Consider the following 20,234-nt stretch of genomic DNA (forward strand, 5'->3'; position numbering starts at 1 on the left):
ACTCCAGCCTGGGTAACAGAGCAAGACTCTATCTCAAATCATAATGATGATGATTGGATATTCTTTCTCAGTAGCTGTGGAGACAGGATGATAGCAAGAGTGCCTGCTCTGAAGCACCTTTCTCAATGCCTTTTTTAAAAAAACGATCTTCCTGGAAAAATGCAAAAGTATGTTTTTATTGCCATTTTCTCAGATGTATCTTTTTTGGTGGAGACAGAGTGATAATCCATTAATAACCACCTGGGCTTGCTAGTTAGAAATGAAGATGTTCTGGTTATGTTTCCTAAGACTCCTTGGTTCAATCTTCCCTGCATGGAATCCTAATGGGAAATGAGTACACTATCTTAAAGGGAAAGACCGAAGTCCTAATCTTTAAGAAAACAAATTTTGTGTAAAACAAGAGCCAAAGAACTGACTGGGCTGTTTTGTTTATTTAAAGGAAAAACTGAATCTCTGCATCATCTAATTTTTAACTTTAAAAAAACAAAAACATGAAATCCCTCTTAACATGCTACTGTATGTTCCATTAACAAAGAAAGCAAAGTGACCAAGTAGAAGGTATAGGACAAGATAGTACCTCAGCCTGGGCCAAGGGGAGATTCAAGTAATTAATTTTTTTGCAGCCCAGTGGCAGAGTCTCTTACTCAGGTTGCTAAAGGGAGAATGTAACAAGATAATTGACATCACTCCCTTCTTCAAAGCAACAAGGCATCATGAAAGCTCAACTTCCTGGTAAAGCTCTGTTGTTGGTGGCAGGAATTATTTCATCCATGTGAAAAGACAGCTGAGTCTGGGATGAAAACTCTTCAAAGGAAAACCTCCCCTCAACAGTCATAGTGAGGAACTTCAGCCAACACATAATCAAATTCACTTTTGGTCTATCCCAGAATTTTGCAGTGGGAAGAGAGGTAGGTACAGTTTCCTAGCCCACAGTCATTGCTTCATTCCTTGTCTGGGTAAGATGGCAGTTAGAAAAGAAGCTCTCCTACATCCATCTTCTGTACCAGGAAAGAGGAAGAGTGGCAAAAGCAGAGTCCTGTCCTTCAAAGATTCATTCTGGTTCTGTTGTGAGCTATGGCATCCTGTTCCCAGTGTATGCGTTTTGAGATCAGATAGAGCTGCTCTTCCAGGAGTCAGCAGCACCCGTGCTCATGTCCGTCTTTCAGTTAAATCTCCTTGGTTTAGTAACTGTAAAAGATTGAAAGCAAATCTAGAATAGGTTACAGTTGAATTAGAGAAAAAATAATTCATACTAAGAAAAAATGCTTAAGAGTGGAGGATGGAGAATGTACTACAGGGGTGAATGAAGGGTTATCTACTTCCAAAGCAAACACACACATTGACTAATAGATCTCAGTGTGGCCTTGGGACAGCACTTTAGCCACGTCATAAGGCTGGCATTTCAACTCTGGCTATCAAACATCTTGAGTCTATAAGCCAAACTATTGTTTGTGTAGTTACCTACTCACCAGTCAGTGATAGAGGAATCTCTAACTTACAGGGAAAACAAATGGTGGAAATGAAATCTCTTAAGTAATCATCAGCCAAAGGATAATAGGCTGAAGGCTCAAGTAGGAGAAGGAAATAGGAAGAGGAGCTGTTCACTTCGTAAGTTCTATACGAGAGCTGAAACCCACTCATAAGCAACCCAGGGGTTCCTTGGGCTTAAAAGAATACCTTTGCTGTGAAGAAGGAAGACAAGCTTAAGGTACTCCTGAATAATGGCAGCCAACACTAACATTCTACTCTACATTCTACATTCTACAAGGCTATATTCAAAGGAGCTTTGGTATGGTAATTCATGAGGTTGGTTTCCATTTTAATATAAAAACAAAATGAGGCTGAGTGCAATGGCTCATGTCTATAATCCCAGCACTTTGGAAGGCTGAGGCAGGAGAACCGCTGGAGACCAGCTTGGACAACACAGGCTCTGTCTCTACAAGAAAATTTTAAAAATTAGCCAGGGATGGTAGTATGTGCTTGTAGTCCTACCTACTTGGGAGGCTGAGGCAGGAGGATCGCTTGAGCCCAGGAGTTCAAGGGTGCAGTGAGCTATGATCATGCCATTGCACTCCAGTCTGGGTGACAGAGTGAGACTGTTTTCAGACAGACAAAAATGAGGTGGGAACAATTCAGTACAATTCAGAACAAAAACTGAGCTTATTAAAATCTAATCAAATAAATTCTTCAGCTTGAGATGCATTTACTTGGTGATCCTAATTTGGATAAGGTAATTTATACAGTAGTATTTAATGACTGAGTTGGGCACTATGGCTCATGCCTATTACTCCATTTTGGGAGGCTGAGGTGGGAGGATTTCTTGAGGCCAGAAATTTGAGATCAGCCTGGGCAACATGGTAAGACCCCCTATCTACCAAAAAAAAATTTTTTTTAAGAGTTTAATTAGAGTTTCACCATGTTGGCTAGAATGATCTCAATCTCTTCACCTAGCGATATGCCCGCCTCGGCCTCCCAAAGTCCTGGGATTATAGGCGTGAGCCACCACGCCAGGCCTAAAGTAAGAATATTTTTTAAAAAATTAAACGAGAGAATATAAAAGTCCAGAGAGTGTAGCACAATCCCCAAAACTCTCACAATGCAGATGGTGGCTGGGCCAGGGTGAGGTCTTGTGTCTCGGCCCTTCCAGATGTTTGAAAAATCTATAGGGATTTGCAGCATGACAAACAAAGGTCACAACAGGTCAGGTGAGGCTCTTCAGTATCCTCATCCTCCTTGAACTTGCCAGGTGTCATTTCTTCTCTCCAGGAGGCTGAGTAAGCAGTCGCTTTCCTGGACTCCCCAGGCCTCCTTCACATGACATGGGGCCTCCTTGGGAAGTTCCCTCAGTGGATCCTCTGTGGGAACATTTGCTGAAATCGCTGAGTCCCTGTGGAAAACCTCCAGGACTTGTTCTGAGGACATCTCTCCAGGAAGCTGTCCTCGCATGTGGAGTAAGCAATCACTTGCCCAAATCGCTGAGTCCCTCTTGAAATCCTCCAGGACTTGTTCTGAGGACATACTTAGCCGGGTGTGGTGGCGGGCACCTGTAGTCCCAGCTACTCAGGAGGCTGAGGCAGGAGAATCGCTTGAACCCAAGAGGCAGAGGTTGCAATGAGCCCAGATTGTGCCATTGCACTCCAGCCTGGTGACAGAGCTAGACTCTATCTCAGAAAAAAAAATTCTTACTTTAATCTGCTTTTTGTAAGACACAAGCTCTCATTGTGTCATTGTAGCTTACATTTTATTCCTTAAGTAATTGTTCAATTGGTTTATTACCGTTTTTGGATTTTTGTCTACTTCTTCTGGAATTTTTGTAATTTTGATAGATGTTTTATGCTGTTTCTTTCCTTAATGACTTTTACTTTAGTTTTTAATAAATACATGGTACAGTTAAAAAAAAAGTTTAATGATATGGAATTTAAAGAAATTTAAACAAAACTGAAAGAAAAATGAAACCTTAAAGAAACCACATATTTCATTTGATGCTATGTGGCAGGGAAGTAAGAATAGTGTGTTTTTAATGGAGGCCAAGATCCAGATGTTTGCAAAGGTACTTTATGAGAAATGCTATAGAATTTGTAATTTCTGTTTTTGCCTTGATTTGAGAAGCATTCTAAGATGTAGTTAAAGCTAGCTGGGAATTTCTTATACTGGTTCTTGAGTTCAAGAATGTGAACTCAGGCCGGGCGCGGTGGCTCAAGCCTGTAATCCCAGCACTTTGGGAGGCCGAGGCGGGTGGATCACGAGGTCAAGAGATCGAGACCATCCTGGTCAACATGGTGAAACCCCGTCTCTACTTAAAAAAAAAAAAAAAAAAAATTAGCTGGGCATGGTGGCGCATGCCTGTAATCCCAGCTACTCAGGAGGCTGAGGCAGGAGAATTGCCTGAACCCAGGAGACGGAGGTTGCGGTGAGCCGAGATCGCGCCATTGCACTCCAGCCTGGGTGACAAGAGTGAATCTCCATCTCAAAAAAAAAAAAAAAAAAAAAAAAAAGAATGTGAACTCAATGTAAATATGGAGCCCCATTTAGGATGACCTTTAGTAAGTATGAGAGCCCAATGAGTCTTCCATCTAATTCTCAGATGTGGCACAATGAGGGAAAATAGAGATTGTCCATCTGAACCAGAGAGAGGTGACTTGTAGTTTTTCGTATTTTTCCCATGATAATTTCGTTTAAAAAAAACCACCACCACCAGGGTTCGGCTCTGTCACCCAGACTGGAGTGCAGTGGCATGATCATGGCTCACTGTAGTCTCAACCTCCTGGACCCAAGTGATCCTCTAACCTCAGCCTCCCAAGTGGCTAGGACCAGCTAATTTTATTTTATTTTTGTTTTGTAGAGATAGGGTTTCCCTGTGTTGCCCCGGCTGGTCTCAAACTCTGAAGTTCAACTGATGCTCCCACCTCAAACTGATCCTCTCACCTCAGCCTCCCAAAGTGCTAGGATCACAAGCGTGAGCCACCGTACCCAGCCTCTCATGATAATTTCTGATAACAGATTTGGATGTTCTCTGATATGCTTGATAAGCTATTTTTATTTTTAGAGCATATTTATAGGAATTACAAGTTCATCAGTATCAGCAGACTTTGATCTATACTGCTTGGTGATCTCCAAAAAGTTGAAAAGGGCATGTATTGCAAATAGCCTTCACCTTCTCTGGCACCTGAAAGTTCTTAAGGAATCAACATCCCTCACTCACTGGAGAAATGGCAAGTTAATACTTAGACCTTGGATGAGGAAGAGGACTAAGCCTGGAACCTTGAGGGGCTCATAGCTTGAAAAAACTGAAGGTATTGGAGGACCCAAACTAGCAAAGAAAGAAAAGGAGGGAATAAGCAGTGGAAATGCCTGTGATAAGAGGAGAAGAATAATGGTAAAAGTGAAGAAAACACAAAAGAAGTGAGGCTCAGACAGAGGGTGTGTTTGTAAAGATTAAAAAAAAATGAGGAAAAAGTGACAGTGCAGGATTTTCAGCTACATAATGGGCAGCACTTTCCCCATTGTGTTATTAATATTTTCCTGGCAGGGCGTGGTGGCTCACACCTGTAATCCCAACACTTTGGGAGACCGAGGCAGGTGAGGTCAGGAGTTCAAGACCAGCCTGACCAACATGGTGAAACCCTGTCTTTACTAAAAATAGAAAAATTAGCTGGGCATGGTGGTGGGTGCCTGTAATCCCAGCTACTTGGGAAGCTGAGGCAGGAGAATTGCTTGAACCCGGGCGACGGAGGTTGCAGTGAACTGAGATCACACCGCTGCACTCCAGCCTGGGCAACGGAGTGAGACCCTGTCTCATAAATATATATATATATATATATTATATATATATATATATATTTTTTTTTTTTCCTAAGTGTTTTGGGCTTCCATTATGAAACTGGGTACTTAGGGCCTGCTCTTTGCACCCTCCTGGAGTGAAGGCCATACTTCCTTTTTTTGGTTTGATTTTTGGGATGAAATCTCTCTCAGGCTGGAGTGCAATGGTGCAATCATAGTTTACTGTAGCCTTGAACTCCTGGGCTCAAGTCGATCCTCCTGCCTCAGCCTCTGGAGTAGCTGAGACTACAAGTACACACCAGCATGCCTGGCTAATTTTTTTTAAAAACCTTTTATAGAGACAGGATCTTGTTATGTTGCCCAGGCCTGTCTCAAACTCCTGGCCTCAAGTGATCCCTCCCACTCTAGCCTCCAAAAGTGCTGGGATTATAGGCATGATGCACCACCCCCAGCCTGTGTTATGATGTCTCCTTGAAGCTGTTAAGTAGGCAGCACCTATCATACGTGGATGCTCTGAGGTCAGTTCCAAGACTCGTGCCTAGGTTCTAGAGAACAAATGTACTATTACTGGATATTCTGTATACACAAATCTGATCATGTCATACCCTAGTTAAAACCGTGCAGTGGTTCTTCAGTGCCCCCAGGATAAAATCATGTCTGTAAGACCTTTCAAGAGAGGAACTAGCTTATCTTTCCAGCTCTCAATTTTCCAGCCCATCTCTCCATCCCATGTCCTATCACACTCAACCCTTTAAGATTCCACAGAGGCGCTCTACTCCCTCTCACCTTCTACCTTTGTACACGCTGCTGTCCTTCTGCCTGTTATATTCTTCCAACTCCTACTTCTCCATCAGGATGATTTCTATTCATCCCTCCCGTCTCAAACCCTAAAATATATTCTCTGACTTCTCCCAAGACTGGCACTTACTACACTTAAAAACTGCCAGTTTACGCTGGGCGTGGTGGCTCACGCCTGTAATCCTTGCACTTTGGTAGGCCAAGGTGGGTGGATCACTTGAGGCCAGGAGTTTGAAACCAGCCTGGCCAACATGGTAAAACCCCATCTCTACTAAAAATACAAAGAAATTAGCCGGACACGGTGACCGGCAGCTGTAATCCCAGCTACTCAGGAGACTGAAGCAGGAGAATTGCTTGAACCTGGAAGGCAGAGGTTGCAGTGAGCCAAGAACGTACCACTGCCTTTCAGCCTGGGTGACAGAGCAAAACTCTGTCTCAAAAAAAAAAAAAAAAATTGCCAGTTTAAGCTGGGTGCAGTGGCTCACACCTGTAATCCCAGCACTTTGGGAAGCCAAGGCGGGTGGATCACTTGAGGTCAGGAGTTTGAGACCAGCCTAGCCAACATGATAAAACACCATCTCTACGAAAAATACAAAAAATTAGCCACGGGTAGTGGCAGACACCTGTAATTGCAGCTATGCGGGAGGCTGAGGCATAAGAATTGTTTGAACCCAGGAGGCAGAGGTTGCAGTGAGCCAATATCATGCCACTGCAGTCCAGCCTGGGAGACAGGGTGAGACTCCATCTCAAAAAAAAAAAAAAAAAATTGCCAGTTGATTGATCTGTCACTCCTCCTATCCTAACCTCTCTGTACAGCACAACTCCATGGGTACCATATATATAGCTATGAAGGTTCTAACTCTGCCTATAAGTTATTTGAGGCAGAGATTGTACTTTGTTTACTATCATATAACTAGATATGTGATAACTATCCACTGAATGAATTAAATTTTCATACATGTGGCATTTATTTGGGTAATGGGAGAATTTTTAAAAGATATTTACCAATATAGGACCGGGCATGGTGGCTCACGCCTGTTATCCCAGCACTTTGGGAGGTCAAGGCGGGGGATCACGAGGTCAGGAGTTCAAGACCAGCCTGACCAATATGGTGAAACCCTGTCTCTACTAAAAAAAAAAAAAAAAAAAAATACAAAAATTAACTGGGTGTGGTGGTGCATGCCTGTAATCCCTGCTACTCAGGAGGCTGAGGCTGGAGAATCGCTTGAACCCAGGAGGCGGAGGTTGCAGTGAACAGATTACGCCACTGTATTCCAGCCTGAGCAACAGAGTGAGACTCTGTCTTAAAAAAAAAATCTTACCAATATAGAAGGGAAAAGCTCTGAGGTTTCAAATGTAAAAAAGAAAAGGCTAGGTGCTGTGGATTGGCTTGCTGGAATAATGTGTACTAGGTAAAAGAAAAAGGAGATGATTTTCCTGAAATGATGATTTCAGGGCAACCCTATGGTAGATGAGAGAAGTTTTTCTTTTTTTTTGAGATAGAGTCTTGCTTTGTTGCCAGGCTGGAGTGGAGTGGCACAATCTCAACTCACTGCAACCTCGGCCTCCTGGGTTCAAGTTATTCTCCTGCCTCAGCCTCCTGAGTAGCTGGGATTAAAGGTACTTACCACCATACCCGGCTATTTTTTGTATTTTTAGTAGAGATGGGGTTTCACCATGTTGGCCAGGATGGTCTTGATCTCTTGACCTCGTGATTCGCCTGCCTCAGCCTCCCAAAGTGCTGGGATTACAGGGGTGAGCCACCGTGCCCAGCCTGAACCAACCATAAGGTATTTTTCAGGAGGAGAAAAAAAGAACATAGAATATTAGAGGATACAATGAATTAATGTCAGGTTTGTTGGATGTGATAAAGGTATTTTTTAAAAAACATTGTATCTGTTAAGAGACACATACTGAAATATATACAGAAGAAATGACATGCCTACAATTTGCTTTGAAATACTCCATCACAAACAGCAACAACAACAAAAGGAGGAAAGAAAGAAAACAAGAACAGTATAAAGTTAATTGTGTCTTTGTTTTTTGGGACAGGGTCTCACTCTGTCACCCAGGAGTACAGTGGCACAATCACTGCACAAAAAAATTGTCAAAGTTAGGAAATAGGTACATGGGTTTATTATACTAGTCTCTCTCTCTCACTATACTCTGAAAATTTCCATAATAAAAGCTTTAAAACAGAAAATTGAAGACAAGAAAAAATGGAGGAGAAAGAAGAAGGCTCTGTAAGTGAGACATATATGACTCATTCCAAAGCAGTTACCAGAAAAAGAGACTTAGGAAAGAATAAATGATACCAACAGCAAAAACTAAATATAAGCAAAGACAATGGGTCACAACAATGAATAAAAAGAAAGGTCTTGGCAAAAGCATTAACATGTATGCCGAGAATCCTGTAATCTTGGGTACCTCCAAGGATATTACAGAATAATGAAGACTATTCAACACAGGATGCAGAGTCATTTGAATAATGTAACAGCTTACTGTGGTAAAAGTTATAATGAAAAGAAAAAGGAGAAAAGATGGAAGAGCACCATAAAACCTAATGTGATACTGAAGGGATCCAAGCTACGTAGGTTCTGACAAAAGCTTATGCATATGAAATGCACTTGTGATGAAGTCATCTACTCCCTGACAAAAGACGAATAAAATATCCTAAGATTCTAAAAGACTGACAGGTTTGCATTCTGTTTTCTGAGTCAAAGCCAAACCACAGAGTTGAAAGTGCTTACAACCTAAAACCCTTCTTCTGTTTAGATCGGGGCTAAAACCCTTCTTCTGTTTAGATCAGGGGTCACCAACCCCCAGGCCACGGACTAGTGGCCACGGACCAGTGAACCCCATCGTCAATGTTAGGAACTGGGACCTCCTGCACAGCAGGAGGTGAGCAGCAGGTGTGCAAACATTACCACCTGAACACCACCTCAGATGCCTGTCAGATCAGCAGCAGCAAGATTCTCACAGGAGCGCAAACCCTACTGTGAACTGTGCATCTGAGGGATCTGGATTGTGTGCTCCTTATGAGAATCTAATGCCTGATGATCTGAGGTGGAACAAAATTGATCCCTGGTGCCAAAAAGGTTGGAGACCACTGATTTAGATAATGGCTCACATTTAGCAAGCAAATGAACAAATCTGTATATGCCCATTTGGTTAAGCCTGGTATCTCCCAGATATACGACCCTGGCAGAATGAACAATAATTATGTTTAATGATTGTGTTACTATCTTTTTTTGCTGAGGACTTTTTCCAAGATGTTATTTCTGGAGAAAAGAAAGGGCTAAGAAACACTTGCTCCTCTCTAGTATAGAAATTTCACCCAAGTCACACAGTCCAGGCCCTCTTCTCTGAATAACTTAACAGGTGAGGTCAACATGCATTTATTCAGTGCCCATTGTGTGCCTTTATAAAATAAAAGCTGTATCTTCATGTTAAAGTGTGGCAGAGAACAGTGGGAACAGATATCAATGAGGAATGTGTATAAAAGAACTTTAAAGCTGAGAGTCCCAGGTGTGACAGACCAATCTCCAATTTATAAGACCCTAACGCCCGGGCGCGGTGGCTCACGCCTGTAATCCCAGCACTTTGGGAGGCCGAGGGTGGATCACGAGGTCAAGAGATCGAGACCATCCTGGTCAAAATGGTGAAACCCCGTCTCTACTAAAAATACAAAAAATTAGCTGGGCATGGTGGCGCATACCTGTAATCCCAGCTACTCAGGAGGCTGAGGCAGGAGAATTGCCTGAACCCAGGAGGCGGAGGTTGCGGTGAGCCGAGATCGCACCATTGCACTCCAGCCTGGGTAACAAGAGCGAAACTCCGACTCAAAAAATAAAAAAAAATAAAAAAAAATAAGACCCTAACCCTCTCCTTTCAAGCTGAACTCATGCTTGATTTAAAAGAAAATACTCATTTCAAAGTTTCCAGGAAATGGAAACTGGAGACTTTTTCAGATCCTCTAAATTCTCAATCCTTCCCCACCTTAGGTGCCACAGAAACAAAGGGCAAGAGACCACTTTACCTCTTGTGGATTTACTGCAGTTAAGACAGAAACTTCATATGATTGCCTCCCTGACTGCATGGTCACCAAGTGATGTGTCACATCAGGCACTGAAGACAGGGAACGTGGGGATCCTTCAGCAAGCACTTCTGTGAAGCAACAGAAAAATGTTTCAATGAAAAGTGAATCCAGAGATACACCTATCTGGATCATTAAGCCTCTCATTAACAACTCTAAAGCTCTATTCCTCTATTTCCCACATTCCTCTATTTCTTCCAAGTTAATCCTGTCTAATAAGCACTAGCAGTGAATTCAGAAAGTATTATAGAAACAGAATAGAAAAAAAGATAAGAAATCTTAATTCAGGATTTAGAATAATACAATATTAGCACTGTTAACTGAATTAAAACTATGTATGAAACGGGGCAAAAGCTGCTTAGGTAAGCGGGTCAGGGAACCAAAGCCACCCTTAAAGCAGTCACCAATGATACTGATAGAACTCACTGACTGAAAATGATATGAGGAACAAAACACAAGATCTCACAGTTACTAAATGTTCATCAGTGGGATCACCATGAAAATCTTCTAGAAATATTTTAAGGATATACCACTTAGCCCTCAGAAAATCAAAAGTTTCTTCTAGGGGTTTTCTAGCTGATACAGCTCTTTTATACTGTACCATATAATTTAATGTTCGCTTATATACTGTCTTTTATGTACTCAATGTTGTTCCCATATATATGTAAGTTTTCACTTCTCAACTGGATTTTAAGGTCCCTAGTTTCTACTTTTGTCTTTCCCATGGTGCCAGGCACACAGTAGGCACTGAATAAATGCATGCTGACCTCACCTGTTAAGTTTTTCAGAGAAGAGGGCCTGGCCTGTGTAACTTGGGTGAAATTTCTATACCAGAGAGGAGCAAGTGTTTCCTAGAGAGCCCTTTCTTTTCTCCAGAAGATATGGCTTTTGAAGGTATGGAGAAATTGCTTTATATCTCCTCTGTAAAACCTGGTTATGTTCTGTTTAAATGTTTTAAAAGTTAAGTTCTTCCATAACTGCAATAGGAAAGATAGAAATAGTTGGGCTAGGATGCTAGGATTATGAATAATTTTTTCTTAAGATTTTTTCTTTTTATTCTTTGTTATATTATCTTCAATGAAAAAAAATTTTTTTTAAACAGACTCACTTATCCACCCCAGAGAATAAGAACACAAATGTTACTCAATCATACCACAGCTATTCATAAGAAATGAGATTTAAACCTCCACTGTGGAGACACCCCATTCCTTAGCCCCTAGTTGCAGCCCGTTTTTCCCAAATAAAGGACAGGTGGAAGTCTTACCATCATCAACTCCCAGGATAGAATTGGTATTTGGTAGGTTCAAGGACTCTCCACCAAGGCTGGGCTGGGAATTCATAGACACCAGGTTTTTACTGGGTACTGAAGCCTCTTCAAGCAAACTACTGCCCATTAGTGGCTCAGCTGCACAGAGAATAGGTTGTGAGAGACATACAGCAGTCAAGGCTGTGCCTGGTCCTCATTTTCTTTCAACAGGAAGCTGGACTTCTCTTTCATTACTAGAAGTTAACCTATGTATTGGATGCCACCTCCTATTTCACCTACTTTCGAGAAACAAGAATAAACCTAGAAGGGAAAGAGTAACAAGCCTAATGACCCTTGCTTGTTTTCAGCATCTGAAGAATTAGTATATGAAACAGGATAGGTGGATCTTTAGAAAGGAATATTTGGAACAATTAAGGAAAGATATGGCAAAGGAATAAGAATTAAAAAGAGTTGTCAAATTTCAGGCAGGGCAAAAAGGTAGTCACAACTGGTAAGTAGAAAATGCTTCCAGCCTGGCCAACATGGTGAAACCCCATCTCTACAAAAACACAAAAATTAGCCAGGCATGGTGGCACCTGGCTGTAATCCCAGCTACTCAGGAGGCTGCGGCAAAAGAATCCTGAACCCAAATGGCGGAGGTTGCAGTAAGCTGAGATGGCGCCACTGCACTCCCGCCTGGGTGACAGAGTGAGACTCTGTCTAAAAAAAAAAAAAAAAAAAAAAAAACAGCTTAAACTTTTGCCATACAGAAATCTTTTGTCACTGTGTTACTGAAATCCTCATTCATGGATCAGCACTAGTTACCATCAAACACTATGGGAACTTTTAAAACTACATATTCTGGGATCTTGCAAATTATCTCATTCATTAGATTGCTTTGTTTTATTGGTGGGGGGACAAGCAACAAAAAATATATAAATTTTAAAAACTTGCAGATGATTCTACTGTATAGCTATGTTTGGAAACCATCAGCCCATCAAATGAGACCAGGTCTATCTACCCAAAACAGAATCAGAAAATTTCCAGATAACCAGGCAGGACAGTGATTTGGCTCTTTTAACCCTAGAAGGGATATAGCCCTGCACTACACCCACCCTCCTCACCAGTTTGCTCCTGCTCTTGACTCCCAGCTGCTCCCAGCTGCAAGTGATGCTTTCTCATATGCACATTCCTGCTTCCACTCTGAGAGAAGGTCTTCCCACAGACTTGGCACTGATGAGGCTTCTCTCCTGAAACAGGGACCAGGTTAAACAGGGAAGCCAAAACAAAAGAATAGAATGGACTCAAGACCTAGATGAAGAAACTCAGAGAATGTTAAACTGAACATAAACAGCAGCTCCTTTTCCCATTCCCCACCTTTCCCAGCCTCTCAAACTTCAGTACATGGGGGAAGGCAGGAAGAGTACACTGGGCGGGATTTAGCACACTCCCTGCTCCCAGTCTTTCCAGACCCGCTCTACTGCTGTCTTCACAAAATCTCTTGGGTATAGGATCATGACAGCCAAAAAAATATGCCTCCTTTTTCAGATAGTCTTCCAGGGACCTCTAGGACATGTACTTTCCTCGAGGACTCCAATCCTGGGTTCCTAATATCCCCGTGTCATACTCCCTGGCACTACTCTTTAGGGTCATCAACATTCACACTGGTGGCTCTTCTAACATGATCTAAACTGTCTTCTACGTCTTTAAGTCCTAAATTCTCTGTTTCCATTCTACCTACCCAGACAACCATACTCAGAAGCAGGGGTCAAAATCTCATGTCTATAGGGGACTGACAGGCAGCAAAAGTAAGTAAAATGGCCAAGTGGGAGCCATAGAAACCTGGAGAGTACCTTTCCCGGAAAAGGGGCAGCTGTTATTCTGGTCTAGCCAACTGTTGCCATATTTAGATTAAGGCCTACCACTGCCAGATTCTCTGTTGTTGTTTTTTTTTTAAACACACTGGAAATAGGATATTTAAGTAGAATCTCTCAATTTCTAAATGCTAGGAAAAAAATTCACAATTGATAAACACATGGTACAGCAATCTTCATTGCTGACTGTATTTTGCTGGGAATGCAAAATACAAAAACCTCTTTGGGGGAATCTGACAATAACTAGAAAAATTGTAGATGTACTTGCCCTTTGACCTAGGAATCCCACTTCTAGGAATATGTCCCAAACTATAGTGACAAAATGTGAAATAATCTATGCACAAGGTTATTCATCACTGCAACATTATTTTAAGTGGCTAAATACTGGAAACAACCTAAATATTAATCACAGAGACTGACTAAAAAGCTACAGATATTGCAATAGTCCTGCACAGAAAAAAAAAAAAAAAGGCTATATAATAGAAACAGGGTAGAATATTACAAAGCTTTAAAACTAAAAATTGAATCACCATTTGAACCAGCAATCCCATTACTGGCTATCTACTCAAAGGAAAATAAACTGCTTTTCCAAAAAGACACCTGCACTCACATGTTCACTGCAGCACTATTCACAACAGCAAAGATATGGAATCAACCCAGATGCCCATCAATGGTAAATGAGATAAGGAAAATGTGGTACATATACACCATGGAATACTATGCAGCCATAAAAAAGAACAAAATCATGTCCTCTGCAGCAACATGAATGCAGCTGGAGGCTATTATCCTAAGCAAATTAACAAAGAAATGGAAAATCAAATACATGTTCTCACTTTTAAGTGGGAGCTAAACACTGGGAACATATGGACATGAAGATGGGAACAATAAACATTGGGGATTCCAAAAGTGGGTATAGGGCAAGGGTTGAAAAACTACCTATCAGCTACTACGTCCACTGCCTGGTCAACAGGATCATTAAAGCCCAAACCTCAGCATCACACAATATACCCTTATAACAAACCTGCACACGTACCCTCTGAATCTAAAATAAATTTATTTTGGCCAGGCACAGTAGCTCACACCTGTAATCCCAGCACTTTGGGAAGCCGAGGCGGGCAGATCACGAGGTCAGGAGATCAAGACTAGCTCGGCCAACATGGTGAAACCCCATCTCTACAAAAATACAAAAATTAACTAGGTGTGGTGGTGGTGCATGTAATCCCAGCTGCTTGGGAGGTTGAGGCAGGAGAACTGCTTGAACTCAGGAGGTGGAGGTTGCAGTGAGCCAAGATCACCCCACTGCACTCCAGTCTGAGCCACAGAGTGAGACTCTGACTCAAAATAAAACAGCATGCTATGATACCTTTATGTAAGTAAGAAAAGGAATCATACACTCCAGTATTTCTATAATCAAAGACAGACAGAAACAACTGCTGGACAGGATGTACAGAAACTGAAATCCTCATACACTGCTGTGAGAATGTAAAATATCACAGCCACTTTGGAAAAACGGCAGTTTCCCAAAAAGCTAAACGGAAAGTTACCATATGACTCAGCAATTCCACTTACAGGTATAAACTTAAGAAAAATGAAAACACATAACCATATAAAAATGTGTACACAAATGTTCATAGCAGCATTATACATAATAGTCAAAATGTGTCAAACAACCCAAATCCATCAACTGATGAATGGATGAACAAAATGTGGTATATCCATACAATGGAATATTATTCAGGCATAAAAAGCAATAAAGTAGGCTGCATGTGGTGGCTCACGCTTATAATCCTGGCACTCTGGAAGGCAAAGGTGGGTGGATTACAAGGTCAGGAGTTTTGAGACCAGCCTGGCCAACATAGTGAAACCCTGTCTCTACTAAAAATACAAAAATTAGTCGGATATGGTGGCAGGCGCCTGTAGTTCTAGCTACTTGGGAGGCTGAGGCAGGAGAATCACTTGAACCTGGGAGGCGGAAGTTGCAGTGAACTGAGATTGTGCCGCCGCACTCCAGCCTAGGTGACAGAGCCAGACTCCACCAACCCAAAAAAAGGAATAAAGTAATGATACATACCACAATGTGAATGAACCCTGAAAATGTATGCTAAATGAAAGAAGTCAGTCACAAAATGCCATACTAGCTGTGCATGGCAGTGGGTGCCTGTAATCCCAGCTACTCAGGAGGCTGAGGCAGGAGAATCACTTGAACCCAGGAGGCAGAGGCTGCAGTGAGCTATCACACCACTGCACTCCATCCAGCCTGGGCAATAGAGCAAGACTCTGTCTCAAAAAAAAAAAAAAAAAAAAAAAAGCCATATGAAATGTTCAGAAAAGGCAAATCCAGAGACAGAAAGCAGATTAATGGTTGCTGGGGGCTGGAGGAAGAGAGAAATGGGCAATGATACTAATAAACATGGGAATTCTTTTTCTTTTTTTAATCATCTCCTGGATGTAGGGATTCTCTTTGGAATGATGAAATGTTGTGGAGTTAGACAGTGAGATAACCATAGAACTATGAATATATACCTGGCCATCCACATCCATGGATTCAACCAAGCAGATAAAAAATATTCAGAAAAAATAAAAATAAAAAATAACAGGCCAGGCACAGTGGCTAATGCCTGTAATCCTAGCACTTTGGGAGGCTGAGGAGGGTAGATCACTTGAGGTCAGGAGTTCAAGACCAGCCTAGCCAACATGGTGAAACCCTGTCTCTACTAAAAATATAAAAATCATCCAGGCACGCGCCTGTAATCTCAGCTACTTGAGAGGCTGAGGCAGGAGAATCACTTGAACCCAGGAGGTGGAGGTTTCATGGAACCGAGATCATGGGTCACTGCACTCCAGCCTAGGCAACAGAGTCAGAATCCACCTAAAATATAAATAAATAAGGCCGGGTGTGGTGGCTCACACCTGTATTCCCAGCACTTTGGGAGGCCAAGGCAGGCAGATTACGAGGTCAGGAGTTTGAGACCAGTCTGGCCAACACAGTGAAACCCCATCTCTACTAAAAATACAAAAATTAGCTGGGCATGGTGGCAGGTGACTATAATCCCAGCTACTCAGGAGGCTGAAGCAGGAGAATTGCTTGAACCTGGGAGGCGGAGGTTGCAGTGAGCCGAGATCTCGCCACTGCACTCCAGCCTGGGTGACAGAGGGAGACTCCGTTTCAAAAAATAAATAAATAAATACAATAGAACAATAAAAAACACAAAAAAACAATATAGCATAACTATTCACATAGCATTTACATTGTATTAGGTACTATCAGTAATCTAGAGATGATTTAAAGCATATGGGAGGATATGTGTAGGTTATATGCAAATACCATGCCATTTTACGTAAGAGACCTGGGTATTTGTGGATTTTGGTATCTGCTGGGGTCCTGGAACATCACAGATAACAAAGGATAACTACATTACTACTAGAAACTACTTAGTTACACACTTTTTTTCCTTTTTTTTTTTTTTGAGATGGAGTCTCGCTTTATTGCACAGGCTGGAGAGAGCAGTGGCAAGATCTCGGTTCACTGCAACCTCTGCCTTGCTGGTTCAAGTGATTCTCATGCCTTGGCCTCCTGAGTAGTTGGAATCACAGGACACACAACCACACCCAGCTAATTGTTGTATTCTTAGTAGAGATGGGGTTCCACCATGTTGGCCAGGCTGGTTTTGAACTCCTGACCTCAGGTGATCCAGTTGGGTAGGCCTCTCAAAGTGCTGGTAGCCACCATGCCCGGCCAGATTACACACTTTTTTACAGATGAACTTCATGGTATGTGAACTGTATCTCAACTTTAAAAATGCATGGATAAAAACGGAGAGAAATATAAAAAATAACATGGATTTGCTTGTATATGCAAAAAGAACCACTGGAAAAGTAAACCAAATAGGAAATAAAAAGTGGTTATACCTGTAAGAAAAGGAGGGAGGGAAGAGGGTAATGAGACACCTATAATCAAGGCTTTTTGAATACATCTAGCTTTGACTTCACGTATTAAAAAAACTTGAAAAAGAAACTGTAGCAAATCTATATATCAGGCTGGTGATATATTAAAACAATGATTTAAAGGGTATTTAAATATTTTACTATATGTCCTTAATAGAAGATATTCTAAGAAAAACACAGCTACAAAAGTCTTAAACTTCATTCTCTAGACAAATTGACAACAATATTGGTATTATCATTTTGAAACAATATTGTATTAATGTTAGGAACCAAGATTTTCAATGTAAGAGAAAAATATGAAGTACAAAAAAATCCTCTGAAAACTGTTTAATGTGAAAATTTAAATTGGAATCATCAACATGAACCAATTATCTTCCTTTCAAAAATAATGTCTTCTCTATAGGCCAGGCATGGTGGCTCATGCCTGTAATTCCAGCACCTTGGAAGGCCAAGGTGGGTAGATCACTTGAGGCCAGGAGTTCTGGACCAGCCTGGCCAACATGGCAAAACCCCGTCTCTACTTAAAAAAAAATACAAAAATTAGTCGGGCGTGGTGGTGTGCGCCTGTAATCACATCTACTTGGGAGGCTGAGGTGGGAGAATTGCTTGAATATGGCAGGCAGAGGTGGCAGTTGCAGTGAACCAAGATCATGCCACTGCACTCCAGCGTGGACAACACAGCGAGACTCCATCTCAAAAAAGAAAACAAACAACAACAACGTCTTCTCTAGTTCTTTACACTGAAAAGTTCTAGAAACAGTGACAACCTTTTCTTTTTCTTTGAGACACAGTCTCACTCTGTTGCCCAGGCCAGAGTGCAGCAGTTCATCCCAGCTCACTGCAGCCTCCACCTCCTGGGTTCAACCAATCCTTATGCCTCAGCCTCCCAAGTAGCTGGAATTACAGGTATGAGTCACTATGTCCAGCTAATTTTTTAATTTTTTTTTTAGGAACAGGGCTTCACTGTGTTACCCAGGCTGGTTTTGAACTCCTGGGCTAAAGTGATCTGCTTGCCTCAGCCTCCCAAAGTGCTGGGATTACAAGCATGAGCCACTGCACCCTGCCAATGATGACAACCTAATGGCAACAGGTACATACCAGACTGTGGTTCCAACTATAAGGAACCAAGACTCCATGGAGGAATAGCTGATTCCAAGCCCAAGGTGAGCCTAGGAACTGTTGTTGTGTTAAAAAGCAAAGAGGCTATTACAAAAACAAATGAGTCATGTCAAAAGCATAAACACAGCATGAGAAGCTCCAAAAATAACAACCAGGCCAGGCACAGTATATCACACCTATAATACCAGCATTTTGGGAGGCTATGGCAGGTGGATCACTTGAGGTCAAGAGTTTAAGACCAGCCTAACAAGGCAAAACCCCGTCTCTACTAAAAATATGCAAAAATTAGCAAGACATGGTGGTAGACGCCTATAGTCCCAGCTACTCATGAAACTGAGGCACAAGAATCGCTTGAACCAGGGAGGCCAATATTATTATTACCCTGATAGAAAAGCCAAAGATATCAAAGAAAACATTACAGACAAATATTCCTCATGAACATATAGATTTCTTCTTCTTACTTTCCTTTCTCCCTCTCTCCTTCCCTTTCTCCCTTCTCTTCCTTCCCTCCCTCTCTTTCTCTTACTGATTTTTTTGTAGAGGCTGAGGCAGGTGGATCATTTGAGGTCAAGAGTTTGAAACCAGCCTTATCAACATGGTGAAACCCCATCTCAACTAAAAAAAAACTTAGCTGGGCATGGCGGTAGGAGCCTGTAATCCCTGCTACTCAGGAGGCTGGGGGAAAAGAATTGCTTGAACCCAGGAGGTGGAGGTTGCAGTGAGCCGATATCATGCCACTGCACTCCAACCTGGGCAAAAGAGTGAGGATCTGTCAAAAAAAAAAAAAAAGGCAGAAATCATGAAAGAATGAATGAATGCTTTTCCCCCAAAGACTGGGAAAAAGACAAAGATGCCTACGCTTAACTTTTTTTTTTTTTTTTTTTGAGACAGAGTCTTGCTCTATCACCCAGACTGGAGTGCAGTGGCATGATCTCAGCTCACTACAACCTCCACCTCCTGGGTTTAAGCAATTCTCATGCCTCAGCCTCTCAAGTAGCTGGGATTACAAGTGTGGGCCACCATACCCAGATAATTTTGTATTTTTAGTAGAGATGGGGTTTTGCCATGTTGTTGGCTAGGATGGTCTCAAACTCCTGACCTCAGGTGATCTGTCCACCTCAGTCTCCCGAAGTGCTGGGATTACAAGCGTGAGCCACTGTGCCCGACCTCACACTTCTATTCAACGTTGTACTGAAGGTTCTAGCCAGAAGAAGAAATTAGGCCAGGTACGGTGGCTCACATCCGTAATCTCAGCACTTGGGAGGCCGAGGTGGGTGCATTATCTAAGGTCAGGAGTTGAAGACCAGCCGGGCCAACATAGTGAAACCCCATCTCTACTAAAAATACAAAAATTATTGGGCGTGGTGATGTGTGCCTATAGTCCCAGCTACTCAGGAGGCTGAGGCAGGAGAATTGCTTGAACCCAGGAAGCAGTGGTTGCAGTGAGCTGTGAGTACGGCATTGTACTTCAGCCTGGAAAACAGAGTGAGACTCTGTCTCCAAAGAGAAAAGAGGAAAGGAAAGGGAAAAGGGAAAAGGGAAAAGGGAGAAGGGAGAAGGGAAATGGGAAAAGGGAAGGCAAGGAAAGGAAAGGAAAAAAGAAAAGAAAAGAAATTAAAGGCCAGGTGCAGTGTCTCACGCCTGTAATCCCAACACTGGAAGGCTGAGACAGGAAGATTGCTTGAGCCAGGCCTGGTCAACATGGCAAAATCCTGTCTCTGTAAAAAAAAAAAAAAAAAAAAATTTAATAGCTGGGGGCCAGGCTTATGCCTTTAATCCCAGCACTTTTGGAGGCTGAGGCAGGCAGATCACCTGAGGTTGGGAGTTTGAGACCAGCCTGGCCAACATGGTGAAAACCCATCTCCACCAAAAATAC

General features: G+C 42.1%; 1 protein-coding gene across 10 annotated transcripts in view; it reads right to left on the minus strand.

Annotated features, from left to right (window-relative positions):
- Nucleotides 1-412: 412 nt before the first annotated feature.
- The window catches only part of ZNF410 (zinc finger protein 410), a 46,989-nt gene continuing 27,167 nt past the window's right edge, over nt 413-20,234 (minus strand). For 5 of the 10 annotated variants that reach the window (XM_032287909.1, XM_032287903.1, XM_032287904.1 and 2 more), the window contains 4 exons: nt 12,545-12,670; nt 11,439-11,579; nt 10,118-10,245; nt 413-1,188 (listed from right to left, as the gene is read on the minus strand). In XM_032287909.1, coding sequence (XP_032143800.1) covers nt 1,150-1,188; nt 10,118-10,245; nt 11,439-11,579; nt 12,545-12,670 — 434 coding nt within the window. In that variant the 3' untranslated portion in view covers nt 413-1,149. Of the gene's footprint in view, nt 1,189-2,537; nt 3,155-3,208; nt 3,216-9,462; nt 9,636-9,974; nt 10,246-10,946; nt 11,152-11,438; nt 11,742-12,544; nt 12,671-20,234 lie in introns of those variants that run through there. The other 5 variants (XM_032287911.1, XR_004271791.1, XR_004271792.1 and 2 more) reach the window with 5 other exon arrangements.

The sequence above is a fragment of the Sapajus apella genome, unplaced genomic scaffold (genome assembly GCF_009761245.1).
Source record: "Sapajus apella isolate SASKATOON/1434 unplaced genomic scaffold, GSC_monkey_1.0 scaffold20, whole genome shotgun sequence".
NCBI classification, from domain to species: domain Eukaryota; kingdom Metazoa; phylum Chordata; class Mammalia; order Primates; family Cebidae; genus Sapajus; species Sapajus apella.